Below are 24,280 nucleotides of genomic sequence, written 5' to 3'. Positions count from 1 at the left end.
AACATCGTAATATAATGGGAGGGAGTCATTTGGAGAGTTTTTAGTGAAATCCAATAACTAAAACTACGCAATGTTCCAACCACTCCATTTACGATGCGAACTTCGTACGAACTTGAAGTGTCCAATTTCTTTGACCAATTGATTCCGGATCGAACTCAAAACTTGGGCAACATTATAATTTGGTGGGATGAGTCATTTGGTGAGTTTTGAGTAAAATCCAATGATTAAAACTATACAATGTTCCAACCACTCCATTTACGGTACGAAATTTGTACGAACTTGAAGTGTCCAATTTCTTTGACCAATTGATTTCGGATCGAGCCCAAAACGTGGATAACATCATAATATAATGGGAGGGAGTCATTTGGTGTGTCTTTAGTGAAATCCAATCACTAAAACTGTGCAATGTTTCAACCACTCCATTTACGGTGCGAACTTCGTACGAACTTGAAGTGTCCAATTTCTTTGACCAATTGATTTCGGATCGAGCCCAAAACGTGGGCAACATCATAATATAATGGGAGGGAGTCATTTGGTGAGTTTTTAGTGAAATCCAATCACTAAAACTTTGCAACATTCCAAACACTCCATTTACGGTTTGAACTTCGTACGAACTTGAAGTGTCCAATTTCTTTGATCGATTGATTTCTGATTGAACCCAAAACTTGTTGGAATACCACAAGACTTGTTTAGATTATTAAAAAGTCTTGATTGAATACCAAAAGACTTTGTTATCCCAAAATAGTCTTTTAAAATCTCAATTGAATAGACCCCCTAATTTCTAATTTTCCAGCTTTTTCTTTTGGACCAAAATGCCTCTCAACATCTAACATCCTTTACTCTAATTTAACAAAAATTTGAAATTTGGTTAAATTGAAACCACTAGGGCAAAAATGATCAAATTGAAAGAGTTTTTCTATTTAAACCCCACACTTTTCTTTGTTCACCCCAATACCTAAATCATTAAGCTCTTAAGTTCTATTATTGTGTAAAAAGACAAAAAAGACATCCAACTTAATACTTAACCCTAATACATCTATACACACACCCCACGCTCCCACTCTTCATATTTGATTATGGTAACTTATATGAGAGCAATTTTCCTGGGCCTTCCTGTTTCAATTGAATAATAAAACAAATATTGATCAAAGGAAACCCTTTTATTTTTATGGACTCTTCATCTTCTTCCTCTGGCATTCTAATCACCCAATTAGAAAAACTCGTCGATCAGAGTTCAAATGGCTCGCAATCCTTTCAGAACTTGAACCAATGATAAAGCCCAAATTGGCACTCTTCCAGGGTCTTAATAATAATAAAAAGTCAAAGATAATTAGAATTTGGGAGAGTAGGAAGAATAGAAACAGACCTAATTGCCAAAGAAATAATTGGCCATGATTTTAATTTGAATGAAGTTGAAAGACCCAAACAAGAGTTCAACAACCATCAACAAACGATTTACTACTGCTCCTCAACTTCCCAATGGTGGCAGCGGCTCCTTTTGGATGGATAGAGGAAGAAGATGAATAGGCAAGTTTTAAATTTTAAATTTTAATATATATATTTTTGTTACAATATTGAACTCAACTTATATATCAATTTAAATGTGTTTTTATAATAATGTGAGATAGAGGTGAACTTAGAATGGTAAGGGGCAAGATAACATGGTGTGGGGTATAGGGTTTGGAGTGTGGGGTGTGAAGTTGATAAGTTTTTTTTGTTTTTTTTAATGCTAGATGTCAATTTAGGGGTAGTTTAGGAAAATAGTGGGGTTTTCTTAGGAATTGTGAAATTTTGAATTAAAAGTTAGAGTGAATTTAGAATATGGGATGAAGAAAGAGAAGTATAGGGTTTAAATAGAAAAACTCAATTGAAACCAAGGAACCTTAATAATAAAAGTGGTAAATCACAAGGACAAAGTGACTTTTTGCCTTAAATGGGAGACATTGTCACAATTAGATATATTACGAGACACGGGGTAGAGAGGATCTGAAGTGTTTGCTAGTCATAGGATACTGAAGCAAAGCCAGACAAGAAAAAACAAAATAAAATTGTCATGATATCAAAACCCAAATTCCGTTGCATCAAATAATATCCAAACCATAATCAGTTCCTATATATAATATATTTATTATACATCACTATTTTGCAACTCAAAGCTATCACCATACAATCAATCAAGGAAAATAAACACCACAGTAGGGGATAGAAGAAAAGGTTAAAAAGTACAGGAAAATAAATCACACAAATCTATTAAATGGCCTCCTTCCAACTCCTGCAGGCATAGAAACCGTGGAATCTATGCTCAAATTTCCTAGAGATTGCGGGGGCTGGTTCTTGTCTAAAATCCTTTGAGAGCTGGAATCCTTATTATTAGAGAAAAAAGAAGCTTTGTTCCACTTGAAAGACCCAATGCCTTGTGTCAAAGGGAAGGAGAGCCTTCTTTTGGACTCACTGCTTGGAGTCCCCACAAATCTCTCCCTAGGATTACTACCAGCTCGCGCTTTGGCTTTGGCTGACATGGTTGGAGCCATGTAGTTGGGAACCGAGAACGGGGGGCAGCTTGTGAGGCTATCATCATCCTTCAGTGGAAAACCAAAAGGGGATTCAGCTCCACCAGCTGGTGGTCGTCTTGTGTACTTTGATAGCCCCAAGCTGTTTGCTTGTGGAGTACTACTCATATTAATCGGAGGCGGGGTTCCTGCTTGTTTTAGTGTTGTCAGATTTATGGTTGATTTTGAGGATTTTGGCGTGTCCAGATTGTTATCAAATAAAAAGGGATGTTGCCTCTGACTGCTTGTTTGTGGCACCGGGCTTGGCTTCAGTTCTGAATGTGATCTCGGAGGAGTAAGTTGAAAGTTCTTCAATGCATTGGTTTCTGTAGGAGGGTCTTTTGGGGGGAGCTGACGTTCCAACCAGTTCCACCACCATGGGAATCCCCCAGACCGGATATCAGCTATAGGTGTTTGACCTGATTTAGGAGTAGCTTTCAACAGCTGTTTTTGGCGCACACAAAAAATAAGAAAACCATCAATTGCAATAATCTGCTTTAATTTCTCATTCTAGTACATACTATATACAATCATGTGCAAGGAACAAATTGTATACCCATTAAAATACTATTAGGCGGCGGGTTAAACCTTGTTCAATAGGGAAATCTTAATCATAAAAATAAATATGATATAAAGTTACATACTTCAAAGGTGAAAGTTCTTCTAAATTGTCAGAGTATTTTTGTATACTCCAAATTTCTACCTATGTCGTTATTAATATTGCATCTGTTAGTTTTCTTAAGTCTAACATTTTACACAAAAGATCATAGTTATCAGATTCGTACTTGAAATTTGATACCATAGAAAATTGAAATTTAACATAAAAAAGAAGATTTCTCTTTTCTATCTGAACACAAAGTGAAGATGGGCAGCTCATGAATTACTAGCGGAGAAAGAATACCTGGTGGGAGTATGCATAGGCCATTGCTCTTTCTCTTTTAACAACTGCCTCAACCTTCTTCTGCAACCTTGCCTCCACTTCCTCCTTAGTTAGCAAACTATCATCCCATTCATCATTATTGCCTGTCTCAGACTACATCACGGTGCATCCGATTGTTAGGATTACTTATTTTTATAGTAGTTGTTAGGATTATTACTTAATTTTAAAGATATGTCATAATTATTTGACAGACATAACAGCAAAGAGTATTTTTTCCTCTGTTTTCTTTAGTAGAAAAGGTAGAGTAGTCTTCTTTTCCACTTCAGAAAGTTAGAATGATGTGGGTCCAAATGTGTCATAGTTCAAAAGGCGATTTCACTTATCTATCTAGAGAACTAATGCAGCCTAAAGAAGTAATATTGGTTCATAATGTGAGATTAATATACACTGTTGGCCCATTCCCTAACAACTTAAGATTTTGGGGCCAGTGACTGTCTAACATGGTATCAGAGATGTGAGAGAGGGTGTAAGGTTGATATACATTTCCCCTTTCCCTAATAGGTTAAGCTTTCGGAAACAATTGTTGTCTAGCACACAATTCATGAAAGTCAGAACGTACTGAAATAGAATTCACCATTGCAGGGTTCAGAGACCCAAACTCATTAAATAGAATAACACAAATAACAAGTCATAACACAAATAACAAGTCATAGAAGATTCAAGAAGCCTATAACAATCAACACAGTAACCAATGAGCTGACTTCATCTTTTCGAAATATAACCACAAAGAAGAGTTTTCTTTGAACTGAGAGCTATATCAATGTGCATTGCTTGATACACATGTTTGGCTCATTTCCCATAAACTCTTCCAGGAACTTAGCTATTGTTCTTTGTGATAACAGCTTGTATTTTGTATTTTATGTTCTAAGTACACGGGTAAGGTCCACATTTGTCACAAATTAGTGGCTATACCCACAAAAGAGGAAGTGTTAATGTGTGGGTGTGTGTCTGTGTAGCATTACGTGATCCTCTTGATATATTTTTAGGGCACTTTATACCTAGCTAACAGCTTAAACTTTGGAACAACCAAACTACATCAAGAAGGAAACCCATAATGGATTTGTATAGCAACTAATTTTCAAACAGCATAACCAAACGTTTGAATAAATGCTATGCCTCCTATCCTGGGGTCAAATGGTGAATCCTAAAACAGATAGGAATGGAATCAAAAACAGATGAATGGGAACTTACTGCCTGGCTCAAGGTCCATTTGCCAAAGGTGCTTTCCACTTCCTTATCATTCTTGTATTGACCTTGATGTTTTGCTTGATTTTCTAACATCTGGATCCTGCGTGACTGAATTTGAGACTGAACCCGCACCAAGAGTTGCATGTATTTCATGGCATTCAATGTCTGGCGCTTCACATTTTGTCCTCTCACCACTCCTTGAAGCCTCACTAGACCCTTTAGAGCTCTAAAGCTTCTCCTCGCCTGCACAACAAGTACCACATTATCTCGTCTGGGTTGAAGTTTTTTCATAAATATAGAGTATGTTCATTAAACAGGGCCCCACACAGTTCCTAACTTGTAGTTACCGAAACCTAGGGTATCAAAGCCTTTTGAAGAACTCCTTTTGAATGAGATCTAGTTCAGTAATTCAGATAGACAAAATGCAACTAAAATTTGCAACTCTACTGTAAGATGATGTACATTCGGAATAAATTATCATTGTGTAAGATAGACAAAAAGAAACAGACCAGACAAATGCCTACCCCTGCATACCCTTTTGCACACCAATTACTTTGAACTGTTATTGTGCTTCTAAAGAATAACTATGCACATAAAATTTGCAACTGCATGATATACAGTCAGCAAACGAAACACAAGATTCTAGACAGGACCTTATATTATACCAACAGCTGCGTTTTGTGAAAACTGGAAAATCTACAGCTTTTACCTAACAAATTCTCCAAAACTCAACATTTTGCTTTTCAGATGATAGGGCATATATTTGCATTGAATTCTATTTTCCAGTATTGAATTCTACTCTCACATTTTCTAGTCTTGTCGTTGCACATCTCTAGACATCCCCCACCCTTCAATGCTAACAATGGGAAGTATGAGCTTACCATATAACCTCTATAAGCTGCTTGGATTTTAGTAGCTGAAGCATGGTGGTTCCTTAGAGTTGGTTCAGGTCTGTATCTAATCTCCTTATGATGATGAAGAATCCTAGGAGATGGAGCTCTTGGGGAAGGAGCTCTTGGAGAAGGAGCCCTTGGAGAAGCAGCCCTTGGTGAGCCAACCCTTGGGGAAGGATCCCTGGGTGAAGCAACTCTAGGAGGCACAAAAGGCGGTGTCCTTGGTTGCTCATCGGGGGTAGGAGGCCTAAAATTTACTCTTTGCTGCTCCCTTTCAAAATCCCCAAAAATTTTCTCAATGCTGCTTGGTTCCCTGAACAGGGGAATGAATGAATTGGTCTCTCCATGCTTTAGTTTCCCAAGCCCCTTCTTTTCTTTTGTGTTTTTCTTCTCTGAACCCTGCAATATGATTAATAATGAGAATTAGTTTGAACTAGCAAGTGTTTTGCATGTTTTTAAAGCAAATTGAACCTTTGTGCTCCAACAAAAACTAACCATGCAGTGCGGAAATTTAAGTAAAATGCATACCACTCCCATAATATTAAAATTTCTTTTCGTTTCCGACATAGGATAAACTGAACTGAACATATGATTGTAAAACTAAGCAGAGGTTCTTTAGTATGAATTTAGGATTGTTAATCACCATATACGACAAACCATCATAGTTTATACGAAAACACCGCACCTTCATTTAAGCCAGCAATGGAATCTAGTGTGGGGTACATAAAAGTTTAAATTTTGGGAAAAATATTTCATATAGATCAAAATTAAGACAAAAGGTTAACCTTTGAATCATCTGCTTATTTGAGAAGTCCAAACAAATTGTGAAATAATTCAACAAAACTCCATTGGAAACAGGAAAACTAAGCCACTATTGTCTTACATTGACTACCTTCTCCTTGGAATGCGGTGAAAAAACCCTCTTTATGGCAGAAAACCAACTCCCTTTCTTTCCCATGTTCCTAGCATTACTGTTTCTACCTGAAAGGGAAATGAAAGAGCAATTCAGGATTTGCAGGTGCTTGCAAGTTGCATTTTCCCATTGGCCAATCAAACATGCTTAACTTAAAAAAGAATTGAACGCATGTGTCACACAAACCATCTCTCTTATTTTCATAGACATTTGTTTACGCTTAATGTCCCGGCAAATTAATAATTAAGACATAAATAATTATCGAAATCAACCATCAGTTCGTCTCCATAACATTCATCAACTTAAAATGAAAAAATATTAAAAGATTAACCTTGCTAGATCGATCGGCAACACTCTCTCTCTCAGATTGCTAACTCCCAAAGCAAAAGAAGATTACATCCTTGTGTAGACATTAGAATAAGAAGGCAGGCCTGATTATGGCGCTTCCAAAAGGCCTCTCAGTTTCCCGGTTAAAAATAATATACGAGCGTATTTAATCTCCAAATAAAAATATGAGAACAAAGTAGAGTTGTATGGTTAAACACCCATGAAAGGTCATTATTGTGCATTTAATCAGTTCATCGCCATATTTGTAGTAGGGATATAATACTGAAGAAAGAAAAAAAGACACCAAAATCCACCCCAATAAAAAACAAGATGACCAAAACACAAACCAAAGAAGACCTAGAATATATATATATATATATATATATATAATTTTTTTTTTTTTTTCAGGCACACACACAGAGACCGGAGAGAGAGGAGCTACAAGTAAAGTATCGAGACAGGACAATAATTCTCAAAGAACCAACATCTGACAAACAAGAACTCAAGAGGGATCCCAAGAACAAAGAATACATAGGAAAATTACCTCAGAAAAACAGGGCAATTGCTCTGACAGTAAGGCTTTTTTTTAGCTCCACGAGAGAAAGAAGCTTCCATTTATTTTCGTTCTTAAAATTAAATTCCTCAAAATTCAGATCATTTATATCTCCAAGAAATTTAACAGAAACCCAAAAAGTTGAATAAATAAAGATAATTAAACTGATAATAAACTGAGAGAATTTAATTTGTACCTTATAAGACCAACCCAGCTTCCAAAGACCCTAGAAAAAGCTGCTACAAGCAAAAGGAAAGAGCAAGCAGGAGGAGAGAAGGGCTTCTCTTTCTATTTGGCTCTAGCCTCCCTCGCCTTTGTTATACCACATGCTTCTTTTCCACCTAGCTTTTTACATAAAATTGTTGCTAATGACCTTCTTTCTCTGTTTCCTTTGTTTCTCACTCTACAACTTTGAATCTGGTTCTTGCTTGTATGAATTTACTTTTCCTTCTTTCCCACCTTTCTCCTTTTGTGGGATTTATAATTTTCTTTTACTATGTTTCTTGGTCATGATGATGAAGAGAGAGAGAGAAAGAGACAGAGAGAGAGAGAGGGACAGAGAGAGGTTGGCTACTTTCTCACTCAATGTGGCCAACTTCAACTAACTTTACTTGAATGGGAAGACTATTTGTGCAGCAGCTATCTTCCCACTTATTACACGTTTGGGTACTTGAGTTTGGTACTCTGTTTTTATCTTCTTATTTTAGTTTTTGGCCTTAATTAATTATATATTTATCATCTTCCACTTAATAGCATTTGTAGAAATCCCCCCCACTTAAATATTTTTTTTAATTAATATTATTTGTATCATAAACCACTTTTTAAAAAAATTACAATTCCTGACATATATATGTACTTTTTTTTTTTTCCCTTTGGTGTTCAATATGCATATATTTTGCTAGAATGTGGCTTTGAGTTATCCATCATTACACATTTTTTTCTACCATGGAAAATTTGCCTATCTCAAACTCCTTGAAACATCAAATCGAGAACCTTAGCCTCGCCTTAAAGAAAGCATTAATGAATAAACTGAGCTGTTAAGCCAAATTAATGGGGAATATTTTGTTTGGTGGAGACAGAACCCAGTTGCTCATATGTGCATCTGCCAATTATTTACCCAAGTTGAAATTAGAAAGACTTGCAACCTGCCCACATATCATGCAATGTCTAATATTAGAAGGAATTGGGTTGGTTGAATCTGAAGAAGTTAGTAAGTTAGAAGTAGCTGTAGAGGTACGATTTGGAAACCCATGTCATGATGTCAAGGAGCTCTACACTGTTCAAACTGCGCTGCAATTTTGGATTGCAAGACAATGTCTATCTATTCACAACTAATCACCTTTTTTATAAAAAAAATTACAGTGCGATACTAGAATACAGCCACTCGATATAATTTTTCAATGTGTTAAAAATATGAGTGGGGTACAAGGTTTAAAATTTTCACTTTTTAAGGTATATTAGTATTTGATATATATACTTTATTTCATAGAGAGTCAATAAATACAAAGTAAAAAAAGTTAACAATGGTTATACTTATGAATACGTGTCAAGTATTAAGAAATATGATAAGGTTACACTTTTTGTTCAAGTAGTGAGTAAAAATATTTCATATCTTATAAAACGTGAACGAATTACACCAAATAAAGTTTCTAAAAGTAATTTTTCTTTTTCTTTTTCTGTTTGGTGATAGATGGGGGGGTTAAACGCCCCAAACAACAAAGAAAGTTAAACAAGAAGAATCAAACGGGATCTAGCGATTCCCGATCATCAAGAAGGATGTTTCCCATCCAGGTAGAAGTCTCATCGAGTATGCAACTTCCCAAAGCTAAGTTATAACTCCAATTAGCAAGTGCATCTGCAGCATAATTCATTTCTTTATTTTTATTTATTCCCTAAATTCCATTGTTTGACCTGGTCTTAATTAAACTCAAAACGCAAAGTAGAAATTAGAAAGAAAAAAAAAATTTATTTATTTTATAATATAATATTATATATATATATATATATATATATATACCAGGTGTTTTAAGCAATTTCAAGTTTGACGGCTGTGAACTTGTGGCACCCCTTCTTATGCCACGCCTTCCTTAAATTTGAAGTGTACAAAGCAATAGCATTAGCAGAAGCACGGTGGCCACTTGCTAGCATTGTGAATGAGGCAAAAGATAAAGAACAATCATAGGACATTGGTGGATGTGGACCCAACTACACTTGACAGAACATGTGATCTCAGCCTTCCAGTTGGGCGGACATGATTGTGTTTCAAAACTTTGTAGTTAAATACAAGTCACAAACATTTTATTAGATAAAGCTTTGTTCTGTTTTCTTGTGTATAATAATAAGTTAGAGAAAGCAATAATTATTCCGTAGTATTTTTTATTCTTCTTAAAAAAACATAAAACATGAAAATACAAGGTGTTAGTTGGGCTGGCACATGTGACAAGTCTTTGGTGTGCTCCTAAATATGGTTTTAAGTTCAAGTCTCCATAGAACCCGTGTGTGTGAGTTTCTCACATTCCCTTATTAACAAGATTAAGAGAGCAATATTGTATTTATTCGTCTAAATTAAATAATAAATAACCAAAAGAAATATTCTAAGTGTATAAATTAATTTGGTTACCTAGGACAACTATATTGTTCAACAAACCTGAGATGGTGAAGCATAAAGCGTCAAGATGCCATAAATGAATGAGGCCAGCCACTTCAGCTAATGTTTGGTGCGCTGACTTTTCATCAGTAAAAGGGTGAAATAGTTAAGCTACCATAGAACCACACTTGCTTATTCATCAAATAACTCAAAACTGCTTTTATTTAACAAATTATGTTAAAACACACCTACTTCATTTTAAAGAGACAAATACGGAAAAAATAATAATAATAATAAGACTTCGTGTTTAAAAAATTCTATATACATGTAAGAATAACATAATTTAAAAATATTTATATACATAAAAAAAAATTTGAAGAAAAACCTATTGACACGTGTGTCGACATACTAATTGATGAAAGTACTTATGTCTTAATATATATATATATAGGAGAAGTACATCAAATTGGAAGCAAGTCAACTGAAAAATTTGTTGAAGCCTAATAAGAATGCAAATAAAGATATGGAGGATAGTGCATATATGTCTAGAATGTTTACTAATGAAAATAAGAATTTTAAGTCAATTTTTCATAAGCTGGTTTCCCTTTTAACATGGTGGTGGTACAGTCAGGTACAAAAATTTCCCCTTAATTAAGCTTGAGTTAAAATATAATCAATAAAAGGAACTTGTAACTCAAGTAGTTAAAAACAGTTACCGTATTTTAACACTTTTTTTAATTACCAAAAGAGGTGCCATACATGTACACCTGAGTCAATGTCTACTTTTTCAAGAAAAATTAATTGTAAATAGAGTGTAATAAAAATTCGTTTAATGACATGATTACAGAAGAGAAAATTGAAGCAGATAATTAAAAGTATATATGGTGGTTGGCAAAGATGAGGAAAAAAAATAATTGATGGGTCATATTACGTTTGTATGGAGTTGACATTAGTAGTGTCATAGAACAACCTAACTCGCCTGAAAAGGCATAAGTGAGATACAGATTAGATAACCACTATCCTTGCTTTGTAAGTTTTTATATATATATATTTGTTTTAGAGTGGCTTATAAGCAAACCAATGATTTTCTTTGATGTGGCCGTAAGTTAGCAATCAGCTGGGGTTTCTACAACCTTTGTCTATGTTCCAACTGTCAAGTAGGTGGAAGTTAATAATAAAAAGTAAATTTATGTCTCTTTGCAAAATGTTACCATTTTTAAGCGATATTTGAAGAGAATGAATGATTTGCTATAGAGGTAAAAACTCTTAATCAATTAAGATACTTCGTGGAATAAATATATATTTTTATTAACTGCTTTCTAAGAAGAGACTCGTCGTAGAAAGCAGTTAATCAATTATGGATGATCTAATCTACAAGTGTATAAATAAATTATACTTAATGTGAAAAACAGAAGGACTTCTTTGATGTAGGTCTAATTTTGTTAAGATATAATGGATGCAGGACATCAATATTAACTCTTAAATAGAAGTCCTTCAAGCCAACGTGTAGACAGATAAGCAATTGATTTGTCTTTCCTTTTCAACATATTTACTTCCAGTACCATTAAATAGAAAAGGAAAACAAAGCAACACATACCAGCAATCATGCTCATTCCCAAGCTCTACAGACTTCTTGCATCAGTAATACCTGGTGGAAAACACCTACCTGTCGCCTAGGTAGCATTACCATAGTAAGCTTAAAACGTGAAAAAAATATCCTTGCAAGAATTGCTCTTAGAAGAAAGACTTGAACTTGGAAAAAAGTACCCAAAAAGCCAAAAACAAGTGAAACAAATAGAAAGACTTGCACAGATTAATCTATAGCTCTGTTGCCTATACACATATGCCATGATCGAAAAAGTTGCGATTTTTCCAATCACAAGGCTCAAAAGCCTATCATGAGAAAAGGGTTGTCATAAACACCTACAAGGCATTTTCATATTATACCTATAACAAGTGTTTTCTACCCATAAAAATACCAATATAAAATATATATACCTAGGGCTGGGGATGAGTCATATTATACCAATAGCACAGGTGTATCTCATTATACCTGTCGAATAGGTAGCTGATTCATATTGTACCTATACCATGGATGAGTTATATATTGTACCTATGTAGAATGAGATACATGTTGATTAGGTAGCTCGTATTATAACTGTACAACAGATAATTCATATGTACCAATATGACCTATTAGTCAATAAGGTAAAGATAGGATGAGATACTTGTCGAATAGGCAGCTGAGAGAAGCAAGAAATCAGTAGATTGGTATGGGGGAAGCATGATTGTAGGTAAAAACGTGATTTTTGTGATATGTCTGTTGTATTTGCCTTTTCTATTCAATGCCAAACATTGTAAATGGCTAATTATTATGACATAAATTACTATTACCCGATTCAAGTCATAAGGGGCATCATTGGAACAAAAAATGATTTTATAAATTAAAAACTAAAAAAATTACATCAGATAATATTAAAAAAGGAATGTAATCGTATGTGACAAAAGAGTAAAGGACTTGGATCAAAGTCACAAAATTTAATGATTAAACCCAACTCCTTAATGCGAATTTGGATCTATATCAACTTTTCTAAAAGCAAAATTCCCACATTATATATTTTATTCAGTTACAGTTAAAAAATTTTAAAAAAAAAAAAAACACAAAAATGACACGCTGAAATGGAATGTGTCTCGTACAAAAAATTGCAATAGTTCCACCATTCTGTCGATCAGTTGCATATATATAATTATATACAACAACAAAAATTGAATCATTCGTTAGCATTTAAAATTTAGAGACCATAATATTTCCCATAAAACTTGTACACCAACCAATAATGCTACATCATCAAAAAATATTTAATTTTGGGGGAAAGATATACCAGAGAGAGGAAAGCTGAAAATTATTTTAGGGAAAAGCTGAAAATTCATTAATCCTCCTCAGCCAAAACCATTCTACAAAGAGGACTAGGCCCAAGGCTCTTCCTCCTCATCACACTTCTTCTCCTTATGACTTCCATTTGATTTCTCCTTCTAACCTGCATCATTGCTTCTTCTTCCACCACAAACCTTCTCATCAAAACGTCGTCGGTCAGCGACTTTCCCCGAAACACTCTTCTAATTCCTGGATGATCAGTGCTAAGCCGTGCTTGCGCAATGCTGGCACTAGAAGTAGTTGTTGTGCCCAATGGCTTGGAATAGGACCCCATTCTTGGGTAGCTGTTGCTTCTTCTTGGGGGAAGCTCAGCCCTAAAAACCTCATTGTAGGAAGATATTGGTGCACAAAGACACACCCTTGTAAATGACGTGGCAACCTTTAGAGAGGTACATTTTCTCAGTTTGTGCCTAACATTATTGGAATTGGAGTTGGAATTTGGTGCAGGAAAATTATTAGGGTTTGTGCCGGGACTACTTTTGGCATTGACTAGGGTTTTCCATAGCGTGGAATTTGCTGCTGGAACTTGTGTGGACTTTGAATTGTTATTGTTGATGCTTCTCCATAGACTGCCCATGCCCATCTCTCTTGCTCTTTGATACCAAGGCTTATTATTCCTAAGCAAAAACAAGTGCATGTCAACAATAATGACGTCATGGCTCTGCTTCTGCTTTTCTACATGCTTCAAGAAATCACAAGGATAATAATTACGCACAAATGGAGCCAATGTGATGTACATATTTTGAAGAAGATTGGTTGAACGTGGATTCTAATTTCCTCTTGAAGACTACTACTTCATTTAATTTATACCCAATTTAATTCTAATGTTGTCGAAGACAACTGCCCATTTGCTAAGTTTGGGGGTTTTTTCAAAGATGAAATTGCCAAGTCTGGATTGAAAGTTGAAACCTACTTATCTTTGACATATTCAGCGAGCATTGATTGTCTTAATATGTTTATAGATTTAACGAATTGAACCAGAGGAGTCACTTATTTGTCGTAACAGATAAGTACAAGGGCTAAGTAAAAGTCTAAAAATTTCAAAGGTCAAATCTTAGACTCTCTAAGCATTACGAATTTACCTGGCCTTGGTCAAGCATTACAAATATACTCAACTATTATGGGAAGGAAGTTTCGAACGTGGGTGTAAGGAGGGCGGACCCATTATTTTCGCCCACCGGCTTAACCAACGTCTGCAGTTATATTTGCTACCATTAACAACTAATAGTATGAAGTCTATCAAAGCATTACTTATGGTCATACTCCTTAGTGTTTTCTTTTTTGCATATTTCTAGATATAATTGAAAAAGTAAACAAATTTTGTTTACAATACCTCCACAAACTGAAGATGTGAAATAAAATAAATGCACATCAAAATGGGAAATAAATTTTCCATTTTCGACCCCATAGAGAAAGACATGGAAATTGGTTTTCCATGAATTCATTTCAACGAACCAAACACCTCCTAATGACAAAACAGATATTTTACATTTTTATTGACGAAAAAGGATGATTGTGTTAAATATAGCATATTATATTTCAAGGGGTTTTGTGTTTAACACCACACGATTGTGGGCTCCTGGCAAGTTATTGGGTTTTGAATTAGTACAGCCCAAACCCAACAAGGCCTAAGTCCAAGGCAAATCATCTACTGGGCCTAAAGATCAAAGCAGTACTGAACTTTTCTCTCTTCTGTTTTTTCTCTCTCTTTTATTTTTATTTTTATTTTTTATTTTACCACATTTCTAAGAGAAGTCTGGAATTTCATGAGAGAAGGTGTTCTTAAGCTTGACAATGATCTCAAAACTTACAGGAAAGCCTGTCACAACATAATCTTAGCTGGCTTTAATAATCTCAAACTTAGCCGCCGGTTGATATAAATAAAAGGAGCAATTTAACCCACCAAATATGTATATATATATATATATATATATATTCTGAACTCAATATTGAATTGTTCCATATATGCAAGTATATAGACTGATGGGATATATATATTGTGTAAAGTAAATATAATTGAACACAGAGAGAGAGAGAGAGAGAGAGAGAGAGTGTGTGTGTGTGTGTGTGTGTGTGTGTGTGTTAGTTTTGCATACCTTGCTTGTGACTTCTTTGGATCTTGCATGAACAAATCCAGGTGAAGTATGAGTAGGACGAGAAGAGAGGTGAAGAAAGAGGAGGAGGAAGTTTCATTTGGGTTGAGAGGAATGAGGAGCCTTTTGCTGCAACTTCTGACTCAAAGATGGGGATGGGGTTGGCAATGTGCTTCTTTTCTTTTTCTCCATTCTTTATTTATTACAATTTACAACCCAACCCCCCCTCTTTTTCTTTGGCACTTGGCATGCGCGATTCCTCTTCATTTTCACAGAGAGAATAAAACAGAGCAAGAGAGAGTTTCAAAATTCAAAGGCAAAGTCATTGTTGCTTTTTGTTGCAATTACCAAAGTGCCCTTGACAACTTTTGAGCAAATAACTTTTATCAAACTACTTGCTTTCTAAGCAGACGCTAGTTAGCACAATTGTTCAGGGCAGTCAACTCGCCGTATCTTATCCAAGTTCGAGTCTTCCTTTCAGTAAATTAGATTAATTTAAACTCTCGTTTATAAAAAATAAAAAAAAATAAAAAGAAATACCCTTGCTTTCTATGGTATAGAATAGAAAAGTATCTATCTACCTAAACGCTGGTCAGTCATCATGGTTACTTGCTAATATCTATGATTGTTAGCATGGAGGATAGTTAGAGCATTAATATGTTTAAACATGCCTGGCCTGCCTTTGTGACACATGAATCATAGAGGATCAAAGCATACCTCTTTTGGCATGCCTCATGCTTTCAGGTTAATATATATGCATCACTCAACCCTACCAAAAACCTTTTGATATTATTAAATTATTAATTACTTTACATGTTATTAATTACTATAGTTGGAGCTCATAATTACTTTAGATATTGTTAATTAGTTTAGTTGGAGCTCATAATAGTACTATGCAATTGGTATTTTATTTTTTCAAAGAAAATCCTCAACTGAATCCTAATTTTAATTGAATATATATATATCTCTTTTTTTTTTCCCTCAAAAAAAATTTGTATGTCTGTTTAGAGAGAGAGAGAGAGCAAAATGATCCAATGTGAGGGGCATACTTTTATTATCCAGAGCGTTGATAAATAATTTGCCAATGGATGGCATCATGATTCATTTGTGGGTGGTGTTATATCCAGAACCCAAAAGCTGCTGCATAGAGAAAAAGAAATGATGATTGGGGATGTTGGATTTGGGATTTGCCCCCATTTGATTACTATTAAATCCTCTATTAATATCAATGTTCAATGAATTTTAGGGAAAAAAATTGTTCATCTGTGTCACTCGGATAGCTCCAACCTACTTTTACAGAACTGGGGTTTTTTTTTTCTTATTTTTTTATTTTTAATACATATGGTATTAGAGAGAGGGAGTCGAACCAAAAACCTCGAGTACATGAATAAATACTTTTAACTATTTGAGCTATAAGCCCTTACTACAAAGTTGGGTTCAATATTTGTAAATTGCAATCCTATTCCTAATTCGTACACATGACATATATGTGTTCATACTTCATATTCTCATGACAATACTTGAGTAGTATACTTTTAGAGCTCGAAATCAGCACTCTTGAGGTTTTTAGTATGAACTCTGTAGGCAAAAGAGTAAATAATTTGAGAAACGCTTTTTTCTGGGGTCAAAAGTGTCCAGGGTGGTTTCAATCATCTTTTGCTTTTGTACATTCATGATGCAGACCACGGAAATCATTTTGTCCACTTTGGAGTTTGGACTGGAATGAAGAGCTTACTATAAAAGGGGAAATGGACAGTGGTCATACGGTGATGGAATTTGCTGAATTTAAGGTCAAAATATGTGTAACGACCAAACAATATTAATGCTGCATAGACACCATACATTAACTAGTATCCAGGTAGTGAGATCTGAATCTATGGTTGCTCGAATTGAATTGGAAAATTTTAATTAAATTGGACTACGGTCTTGTTCGATATGTACTAGGATTCGCCAAATTAAATTGGACATATGTCTTGTCCGATGTTTACTAGCACTTACCTATTTAAATTGGACAATAATATTGGGTCTTACAAGTTTTATTTTTTTAAATTTTGGTCAGAAGTGGATTTCATTAAAAACCTACAAAATGGCATAACAATACACTAAAAAGTGAGACCCACCCAACTGAGCTCAACAACAAAGCAAAAATGCCAGAGGCCCAAATAAAATGCAAAAGAACCAACAAGAAGTTAAAAACCCGGAAGGCATTAAGCCCACACAAGCCCAAACCACGGCCAAGAAAGCTAACAAAACCTAACCAAAATTCAACAAAGCCGTTGCCTGAGACAACATCACCAGGACAAGTTGAGGGGAAGAGCTGCCACACCCAAGGGGCGCAAAACAAAAAGATCGCATGACCCGCAGATCCACCCAAATACCTTAAAATCCCACATATTACAAAGACACAAACAAGTAAAAAGAAGCCAGCCACAAGAAGATCATCACCTCCCAAATCAAACCTGACAAAGCACCAGAACAAACACAAAAACCAAACAAACATCAACACAATAGAAGGAGGTGGTGCAGGCACCCGAGAAAGAGCAAAAGCTCAAACTCTACACATCTTCAAAGTTGTGCGTGAGAAACCGCGTTTTCAGCTAGCCGAACCAGCCACAAGGTGAAGTCAAATAAAAAAGGAGGAGAAAATTTTGGTGGGAAGGTCCAAGACCATAGAGAAGGGATTTGAATGGAGTGTGTGAGGGAGATAAGAGGAAATGGATGGAGGAGGGGACAACTGAATACAAGGGATGAGAAATAAGGGGGGATCTGGGTAAATAAAGGAAACCGAAGGCATAAAGCCTCAAGAGTTCAAGTAGAGCTTGAGCAAAACACCCACAAAGGGGAGAACAACACACCCACAGAAGGGGAGAGCAGAACACCCACAAAAGGGGAAAGCAAAAACACCCACAAAGAAGGGGAGAAAACAAGCGACAAATCTCCACAAGGAGATCCACAAGCAGTAGGAAGCAGGCTAGAAAAGAGAAACCAGAGGAAATGGGAGGAGGAGAAGTTTTATTTTGTGTCTCCCAAGAAGTTTGTGCTCATTAGGAAATGCATGAAAACTGGGCACATGGATTGGCTCTATTTTGGAAGTTGAAATCGTTGAAGAAGTGGGTTTTAGAGGATTTTTAAGAATGCACATTGACATTGATGCATCAAAACCTCTTCCCCCTGGTTTATCTATGTCTTGTCAAGTTAAGGTGCGAAGGAAAATTCGGCTGAGTTATGAAGGCTTAAAAGACTTTTACATGAGATGTGGTAGATTGGGACACTCCAGAGACTGCCTTTTGAATCCTAATCCAAGATTGGAGATGGATGGTTTGAAATATGATGATGGAATGTGAGCTCCACCGATTTCGAAAAGGTCCATCTTCCTCTTTAAACCAAAAATGAGTAGTGGATTAATTGGAGTTTTTGAACAAAACCACTAGAGGCATAGGCTGGAGAAAGAGGACGGCGACCTCTATGTATTTTCCGACGAGGATTGCAATCGAAAAAGCAATGGTCCTGACTCAGTCAACTTGCCAGTTAATGAGACAACTGACATCTTTGCCCTCTCCCAAAAGACAGGCTCCATGCTTCGTGTGTCACTTGCTATGTCTTATACCTATGCCTCGTCTCAGTTTGCCTCAATGGTTCTTGGGACAAACATTGCTGCCAATCCTAAGAATGGAGCGACACAATTGAGATATATTAGTATGTGGGACCCTAAAAGTGTTGGTACTCATTACAGAAATGGGTATCTTAGACTTGCTATTGGGGGGCTCTCTCTTAATCACAATTCGTTTGACCCAGATACTATTCCTCTGTGGGCTTAACAAGGCCACTTATGTAGCAATATTGGAGGATTCGGGGAACTCAAGCCATCAGGCCTATTCTGGCCCCTCTCCCCCACTCAATAAGCCCATTATTGAGGAGATGTGCGATTTGGAAGAAACTGGCCCAATTGAAGATGACCAAGTGTATGAGGCACTTGTGATGAAAGATAAAAAGAAACTCATGGGTGAAGGCAGTGAAGGAAACTTATATATCTTTTCTTGGAAACGAATTTAGCCACAACATATAATACATAAACATTTATAATGGTAGATTGATTATGCTTATTCTAGTTGAGCTAAGCCTTTTTCATTTTAACTTAAGTATCTTATGATCTAATCTCTTTGAGCACAAAATAGTAGAGAAAGGATAAGATTTTACCCTTGAAGACTATTTCTTGGACAAGCCAAGAATGAACACCTTTGTTGGAAAAAGGTCTTCTTTTCTTCCTCTTCTTACAAACTCCTCAACCCAAGACTCCAAGAGTGAAGCCCTCTATCTCACCACACCAAAATAGACTAGAGATTAAGAGAAATCAACCTATAAGACTTAGATGCTAGACTTCCTCTAGGTTGGACAGATTTTTTGCTAAGGAAGATAAGAGAGAGGATGTCTCACATACACATCAAATCACAAGAATGGAATGCCAAGGTGAAGCATGGGCTCACTAGAGTCTTGTGGATTTTGTGTTGTCATACAACACTTGTCCATGGGCCCAATAGGCTTTTGGGAATTTTGCATTTTCCTTTAAATTATATTTGAAGCCCAATCCAATTTCTTATTCAAAGTTAATTCCACAATTAACTCTTAATTATGAGTTATGATTTAACTTTTAAATCAGTATTATAGTCTTACTAATTTGACTTGATCAATTGCATTGGTCAAACATGTTGACTTTGACCTTTGACTTTTGACTCCTAGTTTCTTTTCTCTTCATTTGTTCCTCTAATCTCATTTCTTGGTGTGTGCTCCGTAGGTTCCTTTAGCAAGGTAGTGGGTAAGCTCAATTCCTCTAAGTTGACTTGTGAATTAAATCTCATAATTTAATTCTTCCTATTGGTGAATGTCAATTAAGTTTGAACATTCTAGGACTTCCACAAACCATGATTGACGCCTAGCAGCATGTCATGGTTATTCGAGCTAAATAGGGTATTCAAATTAGAATGATCATGCAATTGAATCCTTCTCTTATACAATACTCATTATTCACATTATTAGATAAAGGAATCTAATTTCAAATATCCTAATGTGAATTATTCCTTTATATGATTATCCTGATAAGATTTGAAGGCCTCTTCTGTCAAATCTTATATACTACTTTTGCTCAAAGATTTGATGAATCATATGTTTGGAGTATTCTCTATCTTTTACTAAGAGGAGAGATCCCTTGTTGTACATTCATTTGTCTCCATTAATTTATTGAGAGTCCTGATAAAACATGTCACACCCCGGACCGGCTCCGCCGTAGCAGGATATTGTCCGCTTTGGGCCTGGCTACATTCTCACCAGCCCGCACGGTTTTTGTTCCTGGGAGCTCACGAAGCAACTTCCCAGGGTGGTCACCCATCTTGGGATTGCTCCAGCCTCCAACTCGCTTAACTTCGGAGTTCCTACGAACCCGAAGCTAGTGAGCTCCCACAAGGCCTCGTCCAAGTTGGGGGCTTCCCACACCTAGCACGATATTGTCCGCTCTGGGCCCACTCGACAGTGTCCCGCACGGTTTTGTTTCTGGGAGTTCACTAGCTTCGGGTTCGTAGGAACTCCGAAGTTAAGCGAGTTGGAGGCTGGAGCAATCCCAGGATGGGTGACCACCCTGGGAAGTTGCTTCGTGAGCTCCCAGAAACAAAATCGTGCGGGCTGGTGAGAATGTAGCCAGCCCAAAGCGGACAATATCCTGCTACGGCGGAGCCGGTCCGGGGTGTGACAGTTTGGTATCAGAGCCACTCTGCCGTGTGGTGCGAGTGTGCCGACGAGGATGTCGGATCCCTTAAGATGGGTGGATTGTGAGATCCCACATCGACCAAACGGAGAGGGAGTGATGTGCCTTATATGGCACACCTCGCATCAATATAGTGGGAGGCCTTTTGGGAGCTCACTGGCTTCGGGTTCGTAGGAACTCCGAAGTTAAGCGAGTTGGAGGCTGGAGCAATCCCAGGATGGGTGACCACCCTGGGAAGTTGCTTGGTGAGCTCCCAGAAACAAAACCGTGCGGGCTGGTGAGAATGTAGCCAGGCCCAAAGCGGACAATATCCTGCTACGGCGGAGCCGGTCCGGGGTGTGACAAAACACCTTTAAGTCATGTCTTTTTCAACACAACTATATGGTGATCTCAAAGACAAACAACATAGCCAGAAGACATCTACGATGTCTCAGGTCCAAGGATTAGTTTGTACTATTGCAATCTATGAGTTCTAGTTTGACATGTGAGTAAAAACTTCCATTCTAGAACTCATGTATTTGATCGCGTTCAGTGTACTTGTTCTCTTGCAAGCACCTACATACATATCTTGGTGTCGTCACACTCAATGACTTGAGACCTCGTCATTCTCTACATATAGAGAAGATACTGCATGTACTGGTCTTGACGGAATATCAACGCCTAATTAATACTCCTATGACCAGGAACACGTTTAGAATTAGGGATCATGATAACTCTCAATGTATGCAATCTCATTATATAGTTCTCATGTCCACTTATATATTTCTAGGATTATAGTTGTTTCGTATTTCATAAGATAACATGATCATGAATTAAAACAATTGATCTTGCCCATAAATAACTTAATAAGTCATTACAAAAGATGTCCTTAACACTACCTATATCACATAATTAATTGGCTTTAAGGGTATATATCTAATTGGCAGGGCCACCACACCATCAAAAAAGGCTAAGTTAAATCTGAGCCCTAATCTTGGTGTATCTATGCGATACTCAAAGAGAGGAGGGTTTAATGCTCAACTGAGTAGTAAATGAGGAAAGTGAAATTGAGAGAAGGTAAAGATGGCCATCACCAAATTCATAACCCAAATGAGTCTGGTCTATGTGAAGCGATTGTTAGTACCTCCAAAGAGATGGAAGAAGTTGAAAGACATCTGAGCAAGATGAACCAAGAGGAGCAAAATAGGCTCCAGCGTCGTGGTTGCTAGCCTTCAACAGCCACACAGAATCAATGATACAAATAGTCTGGAATTGTCAGGGGTTTGGGAATCCCAGGAAATTTTTGTATATGAAAGAATTGATTCACTCTAAAAACCCCTCTCTTCTATTCTTCATGGAAACTAAGATGAATAGTCACAGATTGAATCAAGTCAAGAGGCAATGTGGTTTTTGCAAAAAAATTGTTGTTGATTCAGTAGGTACTGCTGGTGGCCTTTGTTTGTGGTGGAAAACTTAGGTGGAAATAGAAGTTCTCGATTGGAATAATAATTGGATTGATACCCACTTAAAGTCGGACACAGATCAAGTGTATCAAGTGTTTGGTAGATTCATGTGGTTATATGGCACTCCGTATAGTTCTGAGAAGGTTGCTTTCTAGGAGACTATTCGCGAGGGGAATAAGATGGACCAGATTCCATGGAGTGTATGTGGTTACATGAATGAAGTGATCTGGAAGGTGGTGCTCCTTGGAATCCAAGAGGACGTTGATATCTTCTAGAATTTATGGAATCAAATTCTTTGATTGATTTGGGTTTCAGTGGTCAATGTTACACATGGGAGAAAAAGTGTACTGCTAATTGGTTAGTAAGGGAAAGATTGGACCAGTCCCTAGGTGATTTTGATTGGCTACTTTGTTGGTCTAATACTCAAATTTTATATGGTTTGAGAGTGGGTTTTGATCCTTGTCCTTTAATTATCGATAACTCCCTGGCCCCAGTAAAAGGAAAAAAAGTCTTGCGCTTTGAGGCTAGCTGTGACAGGACCCGACCCAAATTCCACTTTGGAATCTGAGCCAAATCCTGTGCGTGTCCGACACATGGCCGGTGCCGGGCACAATTGACCTAATTGCCCTTCTACACAAAACTCAAGTCCATTTTAGGTTTGACTCCTGCCAAAAATTCGGTAGAGTTTCCCCTGTAATTCAAGCATTCCCAAAATTTACACCTGTTAACAAACATTTAAATATACACACCAACTACCAGTATGCATATAAATACGTTCCAACGGTTAAATATATCCTAGGGCAATATCAGAGAAACTATACATAATAAATTACAGGGGTAATTTTACTAAACAAGGCCCTACATCAGCAAAAGATGTGGCGGAAGGTGGACTCTGCCCGGTGCTGGCTCACTACGCACAATTATTGCATGGGGGCACAAAACATTATAACGTGAGTGGACCAAAAATAAAGTTTTAAAAAATAGCATATGAACATACTAACCCCACTGTAAAAACAGTTATGAACAACTAAATCAATTTCCTCAAATATACTTGTACCGAAATCAATGCATTCTTGTATATATATATATATATATATATATATATATATATCTATAAGCCAATCATACTCCTTGTCAAGCATCATTTCCTTAAAAACATTGAAATTAATTTTAATCTACCACCTAGGTGTACCTATTTACTTCCGTCAATTCCTTATAATCCATCAATGCCCTCGCATCACCATTGGTGACATGCTCTCGCAGGTCTCGGTGACACAAGGTCGACACGAGCCGCCCTCTCTCTCAGGATTCAGGTGGTCAACTTGATCCGCATCACTCGCTCCACACGATCCAGGTACCCTTAGGACTCGTGGGGCAACTGTCAAGCATGCTAACCTAACTGAAGGCAATCGATTTATACTTGGGTACCTAGGGTGGTTTCCAAGAAAATAAGTTCCTGAAAAGATAATGACAAATAAAACAAATTCTTATTTATCTGTAAATCCTACTGCCATCTAACCAAATAATCATCTGAATTCTTATTCTCAAGTTATGTAAAACATTCTCAACTCGGCAGTGTATAGTAAGATATTAAACTCAGCAAAACATGATCTATTAAATACTTAATCAAGATCAAGTAATATAATTCATCTGCATTAAAAACATTTATGAAACCAATAGTCCACTCACTGGTGGTCCGAGATAGCTGGACCTCTCGAATGTCCCTCATGTGGGTTTGCCTGGCCCCGAGTGCCTAATTAAACCATCATGAACACTTAATTAATAAAACTACTGGGTATAAGTGTTCAGTTAAAACCCTTACCCCTGTCTTCTAGAAGTGCGCGCACTAACTTTAAGACCATTCCTATGCCCACAAATACTTTCCTTACATTTGGAATGGTTTAAAAGTGCATCGGGACTCAAAAAGCGCTAAAGTCCCAACAAGTCAACCTGGGACCCCGTGGGTTCAACAACCTTAAAATTCCAATTCAGAAGTTCCTAGAGGTTCCAATATACCCAGGACACATGTCCCGAGAGTCTGGTCTCGCGGATGGTCGGACTGACCACGATCGCACGATCGAACAGTTCCGGTAACCCTAACCCTA

General features: G+C 36.8%; 2 protein-coding genes across 7 annotated transcripts; both read right to left on the bottom strand.

Moving 5' to 3' along the window:
* Nucleotides 1–2,048: 2,048 nt before the first annotated feature.
* On the bottom strand, nt 2,049–7,998 carry LOC117628204 (protein IQ-DOMAIN 14). Of its 4 annotated transcripts, none has more exons than XM_034360615.1 (7): nt 7,560–7,943; nt 7,355–7,436; nt 6,463–6,551; nt 5,559–5,969; nt 4,681–4,920; nt 3,451–3,582; nt 2,049–2,993 (listed from the first exon to the last, which is right to left on the bottom strand). In XM_034360615.1, exons 3-7 carry the CDS (start codon nt 6,526–6,528, stop codon nt 2,238–2,240), a joined length of 1,605 nt encoding a protein of 534 aa, XP_034216506.1. In that variant the 5' UTR covers nt 6,529–6,551; nt 7,355–7,436; nt 7,560–7,943; the 3' UTR covers nt 2,049–2,237. The 4 variants fall into 4 exon arrangements, with proteins under 4 accessions (XP_034216506.1, XP_034216499.1, XP_034216490.1 ...); XM_034360608.1 differs by having other exon boundaries at nt 6,454–6,551; nt 7,560–7,942; XM_034360599.1 differs by lacking the exon at nt 7,355–7,436 and having other exon boundaries at nt 6,454–6,551; nt 7,560–7,998.
* Nucleotides 7,999–12,648: 4,650 nt separating this feature from the next.
* On the bottom strand, nt 12,649–15,229 carry LOC117613932. 3 transcript variants are annotated; one of them, XM_034342551.1, is made up of 2 exons: nt 14,982–15,229; nt 12,649–14,078 (listed from the first exon to the last, which is right to left on the bottom strand). In XM_034342551.1, exon 2 carries the CDS (start codon nt 13,622–13,624, stop codon nt 12,881–12,883), a length of 744 nt encoding a protein of 247 aa, XP_034198442.1. In that variant the 5' UTR covers nt 13,625–14,078; nt 14,982–15,229; the 3' UTR covers nt 12,649–12,880. The 3 variants fall into 3 exon arrangements, with proteins under 3 accessions (XP_034198442.1, XP_034198444.1, XP_034198443.1); XM_034342553.1 differs by having other exon boundaries at nt 12,649–13,567; XM_034342552.1 differs by having other exon boundaries at nt 12,649–13,502.
* Nucleotides 15,230–24,280: the final 9,051 nt, after the last annotated feature.

This window comes from Prunus dulcis, chromosome 1 (assembly GCF_902201215.1).
Source record: "Prunus dulcis chromosome 1, ALMONDv2, whole genome shotgun sequence".
Taxonomy (NCBI): domain Eukaryota; kingdom Viridiplantae; phylum Streptophyta; class Magnoliopsida; order Rosales; family Rosaceae; genus Prunus; species Prunus dulcis.
Note: the sequence above shows the minus strand (reverse complement) of the source record. Positions and strands in the feature narration are given on the sequence as shown.